General features: G+C 43.2%; 1 protein-coding gene across 1 annotated transcript; it reads left to right on the top strand.

Moving 5' to 3' along the window:
• The first annotated feature begins 445 nt into the window (after positions 1-445).
• Positions 446-3,758, top strand: LOC148821777 (uncharacterized). Its single transcript, XM_088929977.1, has 5 exons — positions 446-1,313; positions 2,009-2,118; positions 2,231-2,404; positions 3,032-3,146; positions 3,622-3,758. The coding sequence occupies exons 1-5, from the start codon at positions 446-448 to the stop codon at positions 3,756-3,758; spliced, it is 1,404 nt and encodes a 467-aa protein (XP_088786103.1).
• Positions 3,759-17,023: the final 13,265 nt, after the last annotated feature.

The following is a 17,023-nucleotide window of genomic DNA, read 5'->3' as shown; positions in this document are numbered from 1 at the left end:
GATTAAACCGCTCCACCAACCCGTCGCTCTGGGGATGCAGCGGTGTGGTCCGCGTCTTAGTGATCCCCAGGCGCTGGCACACTCTGGCGAAGACCTGGGACTCGAAGTTACGCCCCTGGTCACTGTGTAACTCCTCCGGAACCCCCAGCCTGGCAAACATCCCCTCCAGCAGTGCATCGGCCACCGTGGGGGCACTCTGGTCCGGGAGGGCGTAGGCCTCCGGCCACTTCGTAAAATAATCCATGGCCACCAAGACGTAGCGGTTCCCAGCCTCGGTGCGCGGAAACGGGCCCAAAACGTCCACCCCCACCCGCTCCATAGGAGCCCCCACCTGGTGTTGTTGGAGGGGGGCCCGGGAGCGCTCGGGGGGACCCTTCTGCGCCACGCACACCGCACACGTTCGGCAGTACCGCTCCACGTCCCGGTGGCAAAGACCCCAATAAAAATGGCCTCGGAGACGCTGCAGGGTTTTTTTACCGCCGAAGTGCCCCACGCCCGGCTGGCCGTGCACCGCTCGGAGCACCGCCCCGCGGAGCGACCGAGGCACCACCAGCTGCCACCGTACCTCGCCACTGGAGGGTACCCGCCACCCCCGGCACAGCACCCCGTCCTTTACCTCCAAGGCCTCCCACAGGGCGCAGAGGGCCTTGACGGACTTTGGGTGCGGGGCGAGCTCCTCTCGCGTAGGCCGCACTCCTGCTGCCCTCCAGCGGAGCACCGGCCCCACGTCAGGATCAGCTGCCTGACGCTGCGCCAGGTCTGGCAGGCTCACCCCCAGCGGCCCCTCCCGGGCCGTGGCCGCGGTGCTCACCCCCGCCACGGTGCGGACAGCCTCCTTACGCTGCTCCCGCCGGGCGCAGTGGTGGCAGTCCGCGGCCTCGCAGGGGCGCCGCGAGAGAGCATCAGCATTGAGATGGCGAGACCCCGCACAGTGCACGACAGTGAAGTCGTACTCCTGCAGGATCTCTATCCATCGCACCATCTGCCCCTCCGGCTCCTTAAAGTGGAGCAGCCAGGTGAGGGACGCATGGTCGGTCCTCAGCCGGAACCGGGTCCCGAACAGGTACGGCCTGAAGTGGTGGACCGCCGCCATCACCGCCAGCAGCTCGCGACGGGTCACGCAGTAGTTCCGCTCAGGCCTAGTCAAAGCCCGACTATAGTATGCCACTACGCGCTCCCCATCCGGCCCCTCCTGCGCCAACACCGCGCCCACCCCCGAGTCACTCGCGTCGGTATCGAGAACATACGGCAACCGCGGGTCGGGGTAGGCCAGCACGGGGGCCCCCACCAGAGCTTCACGCAACCGGCCGAAGGCAGTCTCACAGCCCGAGTCCCAGTCAAAACGGCGGCCCTTGTCGGTGAGGCGGTGCAGCGGGGCAGCGATGCTGGCAAAGTCCCGGACGAACTTCCGGTAGTATGAGGCCAACCCCAGAAAGCTGCGCAGCTCCGCGACGGTGCGTGGAGTCGGCCAGCCCCTCACTGCGGCAACCTTACCTGGGTCCGTAGCCACCCCTCGCGGTCCAACAACATGTCCCAGGAAGGTCACCTCCCGCCGCAGGAGCTCGCACTTGCGGGGGTTGAGCCTCAGGCCAGCACGGCGGATGCAGGCCAGCACCGCCTGGAGGTTTGTCAAGGCCTGGTCGAAGCCCCGGGCATGAACCAGCAGATCGTCCAGGTACAGCACACACTGGTTCCGCGGGACAGATGCCAGCACCCTCTCCATCAGCCTCTCGAACGTCGCCGGGGCATTGCACAGGCCAAAAGGCATGACAGTAAACTGCCAGAGGCCCTGGCTGATAGAAAAGGCCGTCTTTGGGCGAGCATCGGGAGCAAGCGGTACCTGCCAGTAGCCGCAGCGGAGGTCCAGGGAGCTGAACCAGGTCGACACGGTGATGTAGTCTAGGGCGTCATCTATCCTCGGCAGGGGGTAGGAATCTTTCCGGGTGACCTCGTTCAGCTTGCGGTAGTTGACGCAGAACCTCCACGAGCCGTCTTTTTTTTTGACCAGTACAGCTGGCGCCGACCACGGGCTCGCAGAGGGCTCAATCACCCCCGCTGCGGCCATCTCCCGGATCTTTTCCTCGGCGGCGGTCCGCTTGGCATGAATCATGCGTCCCGGTGGGATGCGGATGGGCCGAGCGTCGCCGGTGTTGATCTCGTGTTGGACCAGGGCAGTGCGGGTGCAGTCCTCATCTCTCGCCGCAAAGAGATCCTCGTTCTGGGCGAGTAGCTCCTGGAGCCGCTGCCGCTGGTCCTGATCGAGGCCCTCGCAGCTCCGCTGGTAGAGATCCTCAACGGCGCGCCTCGCTTTCTACGCAACGCTCGGCCCCCGCCGTCGCCGCCTTGTCTGGTCCCCCGGCTGACTTGGGAGCAGGATCCGGCACGCTCGCTCCCCGGCTCACAGGCCCGCCGCCGCCACTGCCTCTTTTTCTCCCGGCTCCGGCAAGCCCGCGTCCCTCGGCCTTCGCCGGGCCTGCCCTCCACCAGGTGAAGTCGCTCCCCCTGCCACACCAACTCCTGCCGGCTCAAGTCCAAACTGGCCCCCACTCGCTGCAGTACGTCCAGCCCCAGAATGCAGTCCTCCTGGATGGGTGCGAGGTAGCAGGGGTGGCGCACCGTCGCTGCACCTAGACGGAAGGCAAGCACCTGTTTCCCCCGGACTGCAGCGAGCTGTCCCGTCACGGTCCTTAGCCGCAGGCTGGAGGCCTCCCATCCTGGGGGGTTGGTGCCCTCGGTGTCGGGGAGGACGCCCGGCCGGAGTAGGGTTACCGATGAACCGGTGTCGAGTAGGACCAGGCAGGGTTTGTCCTCGATTTTGCAGTGGAGGTACAGGCCCCGGCTACAGCCGACTCGCCCCACGGTGGCGTGAGGGGCGCCGGTCTTAACAGCGCTCTCCGGAGTGGGGGTTGAGGTGTTCGAGGGGCGGCCTTCCCCACGCTGAGCCGCCCCGTTCCCGTTTCCCGACGCCGATCGAGGAGTGCGAGGTTCGGGTGCCCGGCAGAACCGGGCTCGGTGTCCCCTCTTCCCGCAGCGGTTGCAAATCAGCGTGCGGGGCTGTTACGCGGGGGTCGCTGGCCGGGCTGGCTCCTCTTCCCCCTCGCTGGATCCCTCCGTCGCCGTCTCGGTCAGCCGGCAGGGCGCACTGCGTCTGCTGGCGCTTCCAGCCACCCCGAACACGGCCTCAGCCCGTGTAGCAAGGGCCAAGGCCTGCTCCAGCGATGTTGGCGCGGCCAGCTGCACGTGGCGCCGCAGCTCCTCGGGTGAGAGGGCCTTGAGAAAAGCCTGGAGAGCCATCTCCCGCTACGCCTCCCGGGGGAAAGTTGGGTATCCTCGGCGGGCGAGGAACGCGACATCAGCGGCAACCGGGCCCAGTCGCTCTCCTGGTTGGCGCCGCCGCAGGGCCAGCCTCTCCCGCATCAAGTCCGGCGCCTCCTCCACACCGAAGCGCAGCTGTAGAGCCGCTGCCAGCGCCATGTATTCGCCTCTGTATTCGCCTGGCAGGCCGCTCCTTCCAGCGCCGCCGCCAGGTGGCCGACCATCTCCGCCCGGCTCCAGCCATTCGTCCGGGCCGCGAGCTGGAACTGCGCCTCGTAGATTTCCCACGGCGCTTCCCCATTGTAGCGACCTGGTCTCACCCGCGCCGATGGGTGTGGGAATCGCTGATCGGCTCCGGCAGGGAGAGTATCCTCTATCTGGGGTGCTCGCTGACCAGGAGTAGCGGCCGGTCGCCCCAATTCTACCGGCGGGACCACTATTGAATAGCCCTGGTAAGGGCTGTGGCCACCTGTCGCACCCTGGAGTTGCTCAGGCTCCCTATGTGCGCTGCCGATGGGTTCTGTTTCTTCCAGCGTCAGCAGGCGCTTAATAGAATCGGGTACTGTCTGCCACGAGTTGTGCATTCTGCCCGCTTCTGACACCAATGTAGCGTTTACAGGTTCTTCTCAGAACAAGGACGAGTGGAGACGCAATTAACAAACAAGCATTAGCTTTATTCGTTTTCAACCACACAAAACCCAACACAGGATCTACACACACATGAGGAGACTGACGGAACACGTACACATATTTAGGGTGGTAATTACCTAACAACACACTACACTTTTACAGGACTACACAGAGCACTAGAATTACTAGGACATTATTTACACAGGTAGGGTCAGCCGCTGGTCATCGTGCTGACCCTCAGACTCTCCCCGGCTACCACTCCCAGCATGCCCAGCGGTACTACGAGCGCCTAGGGGCGCTTCCTCCTCACCACCAGGCGAGGGCGTTACAATACTATTAGTAATATCTTCGGTAAAGGCTTTGATGCATAAAATATTTCTGCATAATTAAAATATTTATGATAAAGGTAGGTTGTGTACTTTTGCCCAACTGAGCAATTTTGCTTTCATAAAATATACCAACTTTTTAATGACTGATTAACATGCTGTAATACAGTTTAAATTTAAAAGCTCAAATGCTGTACATGAGAGGTTAAGCTTTATTGGCTCCTTTATTGGCGGTTTTACAAGCTGATTCCGGATACTAATAACAATCTCATTTACATATGGTACTTTCCGGTATGACGTCAAATGACGTGTTACACCGCGTCATACTGCGTTTTTGATGCGACATGCCCACCGCGTTTCCACCAGGAAATCAATGCATTGGTTGCACCTTAAATCACCAGCTCTCTATAAGCAGTGCCTAAAGCAGTCAGACACTGTCTCTCGCAAGAACCTCACAGTTGTAAGGAACTGCGAGAACTAAAGAAGAAGCCTACGAAAAGTTAGTGTTTAAAAAAGAAGCCTTTTTTGTGATAACTTGCTGTGGTAGAACATACAAGAGATTGCAACTGGTTAACATCAGTAGCAGCCTCGATCGCTTTCTCGGTCGGGACACTGGTAAATAAGAAAATGGTTATTGAGCGTATCTGGCCAACCAGAATTGACCGAGTGGGGTTATTGCCACAACTCCAGAAAGGAAGATAGACGTTAGATGTTCATTTTTTTTGTGGTAGACCCTGTGCTATCCTAAAGCGGGGGATCTTTCACGCCCACCAAATTATAATATAACAAAATTATTGATGTATAACAGACAAGGGGTCAGTAATAGAAATACTATTACTGACTATAATACAAGCAAACAAAAACATGTTCATGAGCTAACCTCGAGTTTCATCTAGTTAGACCAATAAGTCAGTTAAATCCACAGTCTACATCTTCCCTTACAAAATTATGAAAAAAAAAGTACTCAGTCCTTCTAATCAGATTGACAAACTCACACTCCATGCTTCATTCTGTCAGCTTTTATATAACTCTGCAGCCCCTCCTTCTATTTCAACACTGTACCTGGGACATCTAGAAATAATAGTCAAGTGCAAAACAGAATAATGTTGATTATATTCAGTACTTATCGCTGTATATGTTTCCCCTCTATCACACTGATGTTAAAAAGTAGACTGGGGAACAATGCACACAGTACATGCTCGACTATTCCATTCCACTCCAAAGGATAGCAAATGGTAACTTTGGCCTTACCAAAAATCAAAGTATTCTCTGTAACATTATCTCTAACATGCATGTTGAAACAGAAAATAAGTAATTAACGAACATTCTAGCATCAGGAAATATGAAATGTTAAAATACTTCCTCTTTCTCTTTCTTTCACTGTAAAATCACTCCCTCTCATGCAATAGTAATGGATTTACAAAAAAATTCAAAACAAAGATCAACAGAAAATATAATACAACATGATAAGTGGGTTATCAAAACTATAATGTTTGCAATTCACATCTTATTGCACTACACAAAGCCTTATTCAAATAATAGGTAACATTTGAGATGAGCCAAGAGCAGGTAAATTCAAATGATCAAATAAGGTGATTCTGGTGAATTACTATGGTTAATTAACTTCTTGGTAATTCATTATAGATTTCAGCCAAGGCAGCAGAAAAGAAATACAGAACAGAGAAGAAATGAGAAAGGAAGGAGAAGGGAGAGAAAAACAAAGGAAGCAGAAAAAGGAAGAAATACCATCTACCTCCTCTTCTAAGCTTATTTCATGCAAGAGGAACTTTTTCTGATCAGTCTTGGAATACAAATTCTAGCTATGTAATCTGAATCTGGTTTCATAGAGCTTGCTGCCCTGTTTATTTAATGAAATTCTGATTTTTTTGTATTTCTTAAGATGCAAAACAAAACATTTTCTGCTGGTTTGGTGATGACTTTTTAGAAGAGGGAAATAGATTCACATTTGCATTTGGGCATCCATGTTGTAGGGATATGTAGTTCTAAATAGTATTTATTTAGCAGGGTTTGTTATTTTTGGTCTGTTTAGGCATTACATAGTATTTCAGGCTATAGGGCAAGCATTCTGGGTTTTATAGGTCTTTAGAATGAGGCTTGCGTCTACTTCAAGAGTTTTGACTCTGATTTTATTACACTTAAGTTTCACCAGAGAATATTAAAAACTTATGTGCCATTTCTCACACTGCCTTCAACTGTTACCTACTAATAAGATACATTTACACGTTTATGTAACCACTCTCTATTTTCTTCAACTCCCCCCCACACACACACACGGTGGTTTTGTAACACTATAAACTGTATATTGTAAAGTTCAATTTCTGAATGCACAGGAAGAGTTTAAACAGTAACGTATCTTAAGAAAGGTGAGCTGGTGTTATCTGAATTTCTAGATGGAGATGGAAGCAGTAAATAGTTCAGAATTTAATCATATAAGCAGCATCATATTAAATGAAGATAACAGTATGTATACTTTTTCAAGAGCTGAATAGCCAAACATGTGACCAACACTACTTAAGAGACAGACTGCATAAAAGTGGAAGATAGCACCGTTCTATAGCAACATGGTGTGGCTCTGTTTTTCATGTTATTTCAAGTGGAAGATTAAATCTGATCTTTCGGGTGAGTTTGTTGTTGAAAACAGGGGCACAAATTATACCAGAAGGAAAAAGAGGCAAGTGAGCTGGGGTCCTGGCATGACTGTGGCATCAAATGCATCAGACTCCTTTACCAACTGTATTTCTCTCCAATCTCTGGTCATTAGCAAACAAGAGAGAAGAGATGTCCCTTCTTGGTCATGACATGATTTCAGAGTCTGCTCGGTGATGCGTTTTAGTGAAACCTGGCTTAATGCAGGCACACCTGATGTAGTGTTGTAGCAACCTGGGTCTTCCCTACATTAAGAGGATCAAAGGAGAATGGATTTTTGTGAATAATCAAAATCAGTGTATGATAATTATATATACAGTATATATATATATCTCAATACTGCTCTCCAGAACTTGAAACTAAAGTATTTCATGCAGACCATTCTAACTACCCAGAGAGTTTGCTTCTGTTATCTTGGTGTGCATGTACATTACACCTCAAAAGTCCTCTACATCAGCTCCTCAGCTCTTGCCAAACAGATTACAGAGATGGAAAATACATACACAGACTCAATAATTTTCATTTTGGACTATTTAAATCATGTGAATCTTTGGAGTGTTCTTCCTGGATATAAACAACAAATTAACATTACAACCAGGAGAGAAAAACTTTAGATGAATGCTACAACACTATCCCGGATAACTGACATGGGTGTAAATGAACTTTATGGATTTATTTTTTTTTTTTTAATCAGACAGGAGGGACGTAGTCAATGTATAGCAGAATGTCTCACAGCCACTAGTTTTAAATACAAGTGCCCACCAAGGATACAAGGATACTGTATGTCACCACATATACACTCCTTGTATGCTAGTGATTGTGTATCTATTACCAAGTGTGTCTACTACCAAATGTGACATTAGTCAAGTTTGCAGATAATACTACTCTGGCAGGGCTAATAACAAAAATGATTAATCTATGGTATGTGCAGAAAAAAGGTAACTGTTTTGGTAAAACAATCTCCAGCTCAATATTAGTAAAACCAAAAAGAAGTAATCTTTTCAGATTTCAGATGTGATTGATGGTCAGATAGTGAGGGTAAACTGTCTCAGCACAATCTTCTCCACCTTGAATGGGTAACTTATGAACATAGGGTGTGTCCAAAGGAGTAAATGATTGGGAATGACTGGATGTATTTTGAGTTCCATAATTCACTACAATTGTACAGTTTGTAAATATTATTTTGTATTATGTTCCATACATACTTATTTTTAATTTTAATCTATTTATTCCTCAACCACCCAATCCTTTACTGAATATTACAGAAGCCATAACTTCACTTACACTAGCAACATTTTTTAAAAATGTATTGTACTCAAGCCGATGTCAGGACTCACTCATAATGTAACCATTTCACCTCTCTTAACCTCATTTCTATTAACATCTCCACTGAGAATTACAGTATCAAAGCCAAGGTGTTGTGTGTACAGATGTTTAATGTACACTTGTGTGTACATTTCCCCTAAAAATATTTATGGAATGTACATATACTATATATCATTACTTAGTCATATATTGAAACATCCAGTCATCTACTGTATTTTATCAACTATAAATCTGAATGAAATACTTTAAATATATTATGTACAGAACCATAAAAATGATACTGAAGGGATCTAAATCAAGAAACAATGTATTTGTGTTTGTCTGGTTCCTTTAAACTTCATAAATTCACAACGTAGGATTTAGGATTCACAACCTGTCATTATTTTTATAAAAAGGACAACCGTCCATTGACTCCCAACCGTTTTTCTCATCTCAGTATTTAATTCATTACCCTCATGAAGTAGGTATCAGTATGACACTACAGGCTAATTGGGAACCAGACAAAGTCTAGATAACACTACGTTGCTTTCAAATCACAAAATGTATGGCAAGGACTTCTCCTGTTTCAAATGCAATAATCTGTTATTAGGAGGGTTTACTTGTTCTCCCTTTAGAATTATTAATAGTTAATTAAATATAATTGTAATAAGCTGTATGCATATGGATTCCAGATCAGTTGGCACAGTGGCACAATGGTTAGCAAATGGGTTCAATTCCTGCTGTGCTATCTGAGTGGAGTTTGTATGCTCTTCTCGTGTTTGCACGTATATCCTCTGATGTTCCAATTTCCTCCCACACTCCAAAGACATACTGGTAGGTTAACTGGCTTCTGGGAAATTGGTCCTGAAGCCAATGTATGTGTTTGTGTCTGTGTGTGCCCTGTGATGGACTGATGTCCCAACCAGGGTCTATCCTGCCTTGTCTGTTTCTCGTCAGGATAAGCTGTGGCTCCCCCTGTATTAAATAAAGCACTTAAAAAGTGGATGGATGAATTCCATATAATTTATGAAAATGAATCTGTGCATTTGTTATTGTATGTGATTTAAAAATCAGATCTTTGAAATATGCAGGTGAAGAGTCAATTACTACAAACTAATTGCCATTTGTATGCTATTACTTTGGAAATGCCAGGTATTAGCTGCTTATGAGTGACTTTTTTTTATCTAAATGGAGAAAGAGGCTGATTCCTTTTTTTATTTTACGGACAATTGTTTTGAATATTTTATGTTTCTGAAATAAAAGGAAATATGGCAGCGATTTTACCCGAAGCTCTGTTAAGAATTATAAATAAACATTTCAGCTGTGCATTTCTGCCTGACGCCTGCTTTCTGTAGGATAATTGAAAGTCTGTATAAATCTCTTGAGACAGCTCAGATGGCCATGCTAGGCATGCAGAAAACATGGCTAAATAAACATACTTCAGCTTCTGTGAAAATGATTCAACTTAGCTGGCATATAAATTGTATAAAGTAAGAGCATTTGAAATAATGAAAAGCCCGGCAACAGCACAAGAATCAGTTACAGGTAGCTTCTCCCACACGCAAGGGAAACTCACAATTCTCAATTCATAGTGAGCTTTTTTGTTTTATAACAAATGCTAGAGTAAATCTCCATTGTATGCAAAAAACACATAAAATACTAAAATGATCTTTTGTTTTTTGAAATTTTGCTTCAATTAGAAATAAGTAAACTAAACTGGAAAATGGAAGCATATAGTAATTAAAATTGAATGTGATAATGGCAACAAAAGCAAGACGTAGCATTGAATATATTTGTTTTTACACACCCTTATCTCCTGTAATCTATTACTACAAATAGCTAAACTGAGTGCATAGAAGTACAGAAACAAAATTCACAAAAATTTCTTAATTTAAAGAAATTGTAACTATTGTATGCATTATTTTTTAATATTGAATATGCCTAGTTAAAAGCATTAACAACAGTTTTAGTAGTTTGAATACAGCTAAAACAGAAAAAAATTACAAACATTTACAGAGACAGATAACTAAAGGTCCAACTTGTGTCAAAGCATTATCATTAAACTTGAGAATTCATAAAAACCAAACAATATCCAGACCTACATCAGCAATATGAGGAAATTCAGTGTTTTACATGTAACTACCAATTTAATTCCAATTTTACACACCATAAAATCCTGTATATATTTTTTAAATGTAATTTGGTGAAAAAACAATTTTCTAAGGAATTAAATAATCTACTTCTGCAGCCTAGGCCAACAAAATACAGAACAGTTCACAATTCAAAATTTCATTTTAAATGTCATTTGTTTAAAACATTGGAACTGGTATTTGTGCTAAAGAAAACTCACTTAAATACATCCTACAGTATTTAGATAATCTCTGCCATGATGGCACTTGAATCGGAGCTAATTGCATTTCAGCACAGAGTAGTAATTGCTTTGCCTTTTATACATCTTTCTAATCATCAATAAAAGAAACTTTGATTACTAAATCTACCATGCACTATGTATTATATGAAAGCTGAAGATGACGTGTTAGATTAGAACTCATACCAGGTAGGCCAGAAATTACAATACATTAAACATGGATAAGTGTGGGAAAGATAAACCAAATGTCTGGCTAAAACCATTTCCTATGATCTTTACAACACAGATGATTCCATAAATGTGTTTCTATTGTATGTAAAAGAGAGCATGTCTTTTTACTAGACAATAAGCATGTCATTAAAATTGCAGTAGTTCTGAGTCCAATAAACAGTCCTACTGCTTACTTATTGTGCCCAACAGCATAGTTTGAATGTGATGGTAACCCAAAAAACACCGATCTGCAGTGGAGGTGGAAGTGTGATTGTGTGGGCATGCTTCTCATGGTTTGGACAAGAGCCACTTCTTGAAAAGAGTCTTCTTGAGAGGGATCATGAATGCTAATAGCTAAAATATTATGTTTGTCATTTTTGGAACAGTGTATAGTACTCTGAGCATTAATAGAACTTGATGGTGAGAGATAATTTACTTATTAAGAACAAGAAGTTTCACACTACAAAGCTTTAATTCTACCACCTTAATTCATGGAAATTGGGTTTGGAAACATGTAATGGTATGTTCAGTGTTCAAGCCTCAATCTCATACAAGTTAATTCCAATCTGTAGGATAAACGTGAACCATGAATCAAGAAGAGACTGCAGTGGCCAACATTAAATATGGTACTGCAAACTGTATGACTGGTGGAATGCCAAAGCATTCCTATGTCCATCAATCAAATGTAGGCATTTATAAACCCTAGGGGTGTTTCACGGATGTTATGCTAACATAGCCTTTATTGACACATCTCAAAAACTGTTATTTTTCCAATCTCAACATTATATCAATAACACTACATTTAAACATCACGCCCACAATGGGATATATTAAAATCGCATTACGCAAAGATCAAATCAAACATGAAAAAATTACAAGTGAAATTATGGTAAACAGTGCTGTGACCTGAGGTGTTTAACAGCTAAATCCTCAACCATTGTTTGCTAAAGGCTTATTTACACATAGGACATAAGATCTGTCATAAATGAGTTATTTTGGAAAGATTTTGACTTTGGACTTTAGAACTCAAGAACACAAGCACTTGTGAACACAAGAACTCTTCATGATTAATACAGTATAGTAAACTACAGAGTCATCATACAGGTTTTGGTTCTTTTGGGTCATTTTTTTAAGTTCTGTACAGATGCAACATTTAAATGCATAAAGTGTCAGGTCATATACTGCAACAAGTGCTGCAGTATGAAGAACAGCACCACATAAGGCCATTTTTATTTTTAATGTTATCTAATGCATCACTGCACTACTCTGAAAAACCTGCCAAATGGTGCAGTGAATCCTTAACATACAGCAGCTGCATGTAGCTGACACATCAATCTTACTTTAATAATAAAAATTGAATTATTATTAACCGACTCTTAATGACAACAAAGCATTTCTATGTTGTTTGTTTATTCAGCACTTTTACAGGTTCTTAAAAACACCAGTCATTAAGAACACTGAATTACATTGCTGTTACAATAAAACCATATATGCACGCACACTTTTAAATACAATAATTACAAAAGATCTACACACAAATATCTAGACACATAAAATCCAATTGCTTTAACTTCATGTATAGTGACCCAAGTCTAAAATCCATTGTTATTTAATAATATACACATATAGGGGATTGGTGATTGCCTATATCTCTCTGTCTGACATCGTGGAATAACCAACTTATTTGAGTTCCTTGTATGGTGACCAGTAATCTCCTCCCTGAAAGGGAGTAGCCAGTTCCTAAAGTTAGATTTAAGCAGTTTTCTGACAAAGTCCAAACACAACCACGTGCGTCTCTCTGATAAAGTACACAATCCAAGAATACAACATGCGTCTGGATATCCTGAATACCTCTGACCAAGTATGACTTTACAAACCCCGTTTCTGTATACATTCCAGCTTTTTAGTTTGATCATTAGTCAGACAGCTGTGTCAAATGGGAATGGTATTTTCCAACACAGTGCATACATAGCTTTTATAAAAAGACACAATTCAGTCACAGACACCAAATTATCTTCAAACAATGCAAGAAAAGCTTCCTATTAGCTGACATCAACATACAGTATCATTCACCTTTTTTTCCTATCTCAAATTTTCCTGGATGGCAACCCCAAAAACTCGTACTGTACTGCAAACTTCCAGGATATTTTGATCAATAAAAAGAGTTGGCAAGGCAGGTGAATATCTCATATGGGTGACATTTCTTTACATTTCTTTGGGGTGAACTTTATTTTATGCTCCTCAACCCAACCAATAAGATCATTCAAAGTGTGTTGTAAAGGTAACTGAGGTGTCCACATCTGGGTCAAATTCACGTCATTCACATATTTCCAGTGATGTATTCTCTCATGCAAGGCACTGTTAATCAATGCCAGGAAGACTATAGGCCCTAATATAGTCCTCTGTGCAACTCCAAAAGTAGGATAGTCCCCTTCAGAAAAATGCATTAGCAATCGACACAAAGTCCTGTGGATCAAATCCAGGAACATTAATTGGATCTTCACTTTTCGTGATATTGCACATAAATCTACTCTATTATGCCAATTTTCCATCCCTTCTGCTCTAGATTTATAGAATTGTTTCTTAGCCACTCGTATTTCCCTTTGAACCTTGTTCCTATAAAACCTTGCCAGAGCAAATGATTTTCCATTTTTTAAAGCTTTTTGAAATCCATGGCTTATCATAAGGATAGATTTTCACCGTTTTCACAGGAAAATATCTATCAATTTCAGGCAAGATGGTATTATAAAAGGCATTTATTTTTGCATTAACAATAGTTGCTTCCATTACTTCCAACCATTGATGAGCAGTAATCCACCTACCAAACTCACTCATGCCAGGCTGCCTTAAAGAATGTATTACTGTCTAATGCACTGGGGATGTCTTAATTGTACAGTAGGAGTCCAGAGGACACAGTTATGATCACTTGAACTTACAGGGGGAAGAATTTCAGGCTTCAAATAAAATGATTTCACATTGGTAATAATCATTATGAGAATGGCTTCACCTCGAGTATTATTCTGAACCACTTGATGAAATTTGTTGTCTAAGCAGATTTCATGAACGCTAAGGTGATTAAAATCTCCAAGAATTACAAGTCCAATATCTGGATATTTAGTAAGAAGCAGATCAGATGAAGCTATTAAATGTTCAATGAGTTAATTCTGGTGCAGTGATTGAGGTGGACAATACACCACACATACGGCAATAGCAGATATGGAACGTGGTATTCTCAAAGGTCTCACTTTTACCCACAAACATTCCAGATGGTCAAGAACATTGATGCAAGTTAAGGGAAATGATGGAACATAGTCCCTAATATACAATGCCACACCTTCACCGCGATAAGTAGTTTGACTTTTGGTAAACACATTATAGCCCTTTATATTAAAAAAACTCACAGGTAATTAGGGAGTAAACCACGTTTCTGAAATTGCAGCCACATCCACTTGATTTTTTTTATCAAAATTGACTGGAACTCATCAACCTTATTTACAAGTGATCTAGGGTTCATCATCAAGAAAGTTGGTAACATACCATAATTAGACGGTCGATTATTCACTATCTTGACTTTGATTAAGTTTGGTTGTGATTTTAATATATCCTCATAGTCTACAGATAAAGGTTGAAGCTCTGTGAAGTCAGATCTTCTACCAACAACAGTCCTTATCTTGCAGAAAATGTTATTACCTCCTTTACATCCTCTTTTCCTAAGTTTCTTTTCCTAGTTTCTGTGCCACCCCTTCTTTGCTTAAAATCTTTTTCAGCAGGAAGTTCACTTGAGTTGCAGATTTTTTTCAGACTCTTTAGAAATTCCGTAGAGTAATTTAAAACCGATACCATTCTTCATATTACTTTGTACAAGATTGTCCACTTTCAAAAAGTCTATCAAAAGCTGTTCCTAAAAAGACTGTAAACAATTCTCCAAAAATATCCACTGGATAGCCACTCCAGAAAAAGACATTTGTTAAGATTCAACATCCAATTCAACATGCACAAACGCACAAGTCGGCCATCTTAGGTGCTATCATCTTTGGTGCCATATGTTGAAGGAGGCTTCCTGCATGAACTCCACACAAAACAATAACAAAACGTGTTCTTGTCTAGGATAAATCCAAACACTAAATGTTCTGCCTGTGCAGAAAACAAAATCATTCATTTTACATAACATAACATAAAATGCTTTTGTAAATGGAAAATGCAATCAACTTCAATAAAACACAGAGAAAGTTAGTATGGAAATAGTATTTTCATTCAACATTTTATCAAATCTATTTCACTTAAAAAAGCAAAGTTTATACAGTGTCAATCTCTTTAAGTATAAATAAGCTTAAGCTTTAATAATACAATTGTGGTACAAACTGTTACGCCCCAGTGTGTGGTCCATGTGTGTTTTTGTTGCTATGTTCCACACTTCCTGATTTTGACTGTTCTCCCTCCCCCATTGGTCCATCATTACACCATTGTTTCCATATTACGTTATCTTCAAATAACTCTCGACCAATCAGAACTCAGCTTATTCAGTATATAACTTGGAGATTTTAAGAATGAAGGGGCCTTTCACTTGACTTCAGTTCTACTCGGCTCTGTTTTGTTTTGGCTTAGTTTCTCTCCTTTTTCGTTTGTTTCGCTTCATGTGTGTGTGTGTTTTCGTATAGTTTCGGCTTTTGTTGGTTTCTGTTTGTCTCCTTGTACTTTCGTTTGTTTGTGTTATCCTGTATTTCGCCATTATCTTGCCCTAACGTTATATCAACCTCTGTATTCTTTTGTACCCTGTTCCTTGTGTCTACTCTCATTTTCCCTTATTTGTATTCGTAGTTCACTTGTGTATTTGTGTGATCTTTTGTGTATAGGGTTAGTTTAGGTTGTCGGGAACATTCTACACATGTAGTTGGTCTCTGTATTAGTAACACTAGTTTAGGATGGGTGAGTGCCTTTTGCTTGTATGGTTTATGGGTAGTTAGTAAAGGTAAGCTAGGGCGTTAGAAGACGCTGAAGACCGAGTGTTTCGGGTTTTGATTTGGGTAGTTAGGTCAGCTTTCCCTCACTTTATTAGCCAGCTCCATTTTGTTTGTTATTTTCTTTTCTTTGGCACTGCTCTAGTACCCTTTTCCTGTGTGTTATTGTGTCCTGATACATATCAGTCACTTATTCACTATAAAATCACTTTTGCACCAAAACTTGTATCGCTTCCCAAGTCCCTCAGGAGAAACCCACCTGCATCCAAAACCATCCTAAATGTTATACCCCTTTACCCCTAGACACGTGGGGTCGTAACACAAACATTTTGCAAAACTATCTGATATGGAGTATTAAAGAAGATTTGTCTCCTAATTCTAAAGAAAGTGAGAGATGAAACATGATGATAAATATTTTACAAAGATCAAAAGCAGAGAAAATTTGAACAAAATATATAAGTCAAAGACTAATAATAATAATTAATAATTGCTTAAACTTATATAGTGTTTTTCTGGACACTACACTCAAAGAGCTTTACAGGTAATGGGGACTCCCATCCACCTGGATGATGTGACGGCAACCATAGTGTGCCAGAACTCTCACCACACACCAGCTATCAGTGGGGAGGAGAGCAGAGTAATGAAGCCAATTCATAGATGGGGATTATTAGGAGGCCATGATTGGTAAGGGCCAATGGGAAATTTGGCCAGGACGCCGGGGTTACACCCCTACTCTTTTCGAGAAATACCCTGGGATTTTTAATGACCTCAGAGAATCAGGACCTCGGCTTTACGTCTCATCTGACAGATGGCGCCTGTTTACAGTATAGTGTCCCCACCACTATACTGGGGCATTAGGACCCACATGGACTGCAGGGTGAGCGCCCCCTGCTGGCCCCACTAACACCTCTTCCAGCAGCAACCTTAGTTTTCCAAGGAGGTCTACCATCCAGGTACTGACCAGGCTCACACCTGCTTAGCTTCAGTGGGTTGCCAGTTGTGAGCTGCAGGGTGATATGGCTGCTGGCTTGTACGCTTGCAAATTTAAGTATGCACTGTGACATACTGTCAATTTACTTTGTAGTTCTTTGTAGTTTGTAACCTTTCTATAGCAAGGTTGATTTTCGCACAGCTGTGGCACTGTGACCCCAGTGCCTTTTAGTCTTGCATCAATCTTCTGAAAACCTGATATTTTCAAACTGGTTTGTTTTCTTTGTTTTGCTGATTGTTCAAGCTGAAAATGT

Source organism: Atractosteus spatula, chromosome 13 (assembly GCF_055471065.1).
Source record: "Atractosteus spatula isolate fAtrSpa1 chromosome 13, fAtrSpa1.hap1, whole genome shotgun sequence".
NCBI lineage: Eukaryota > Metazoa > Chordata > Actinopteri > Semionotiformes > Lepisosteidae > Atractosteus > Atractosteus spatula.
Note: the sequence above shows the minus strand (reverse complement) of the source record. Positions and strands in the feature narration are given on the sequence as shown.

What these genes read in the sequence shown, in the direction of transcription:
- LOC148821777 (XM_088929977.1), top strand. Translation starts at nt 446, where the DNA reads ATGGCCTCGGAGACGCTGCAGGGTTTTTTTACCGCCGAAGTGCCCCAC. An exon ending in GGCATGAATCATGCGTCCCG is followed by an intron (nt 2,119 to 2,230) that starts GTGGGATGCGGA and finishes CTGGGCGAGTAG; the next exon opens with CTCCTGGAGCCGCTGCCGCT. An exon ending in CAGCCGGCAGGGCGCACTGC is followed by an intron (nt 3,147 to 3,621) that starts GTCTGCTGGCGC and finishes TCCCCATTGTAG; the next exon opens with CGACCTGGTCTCACCCGCGC.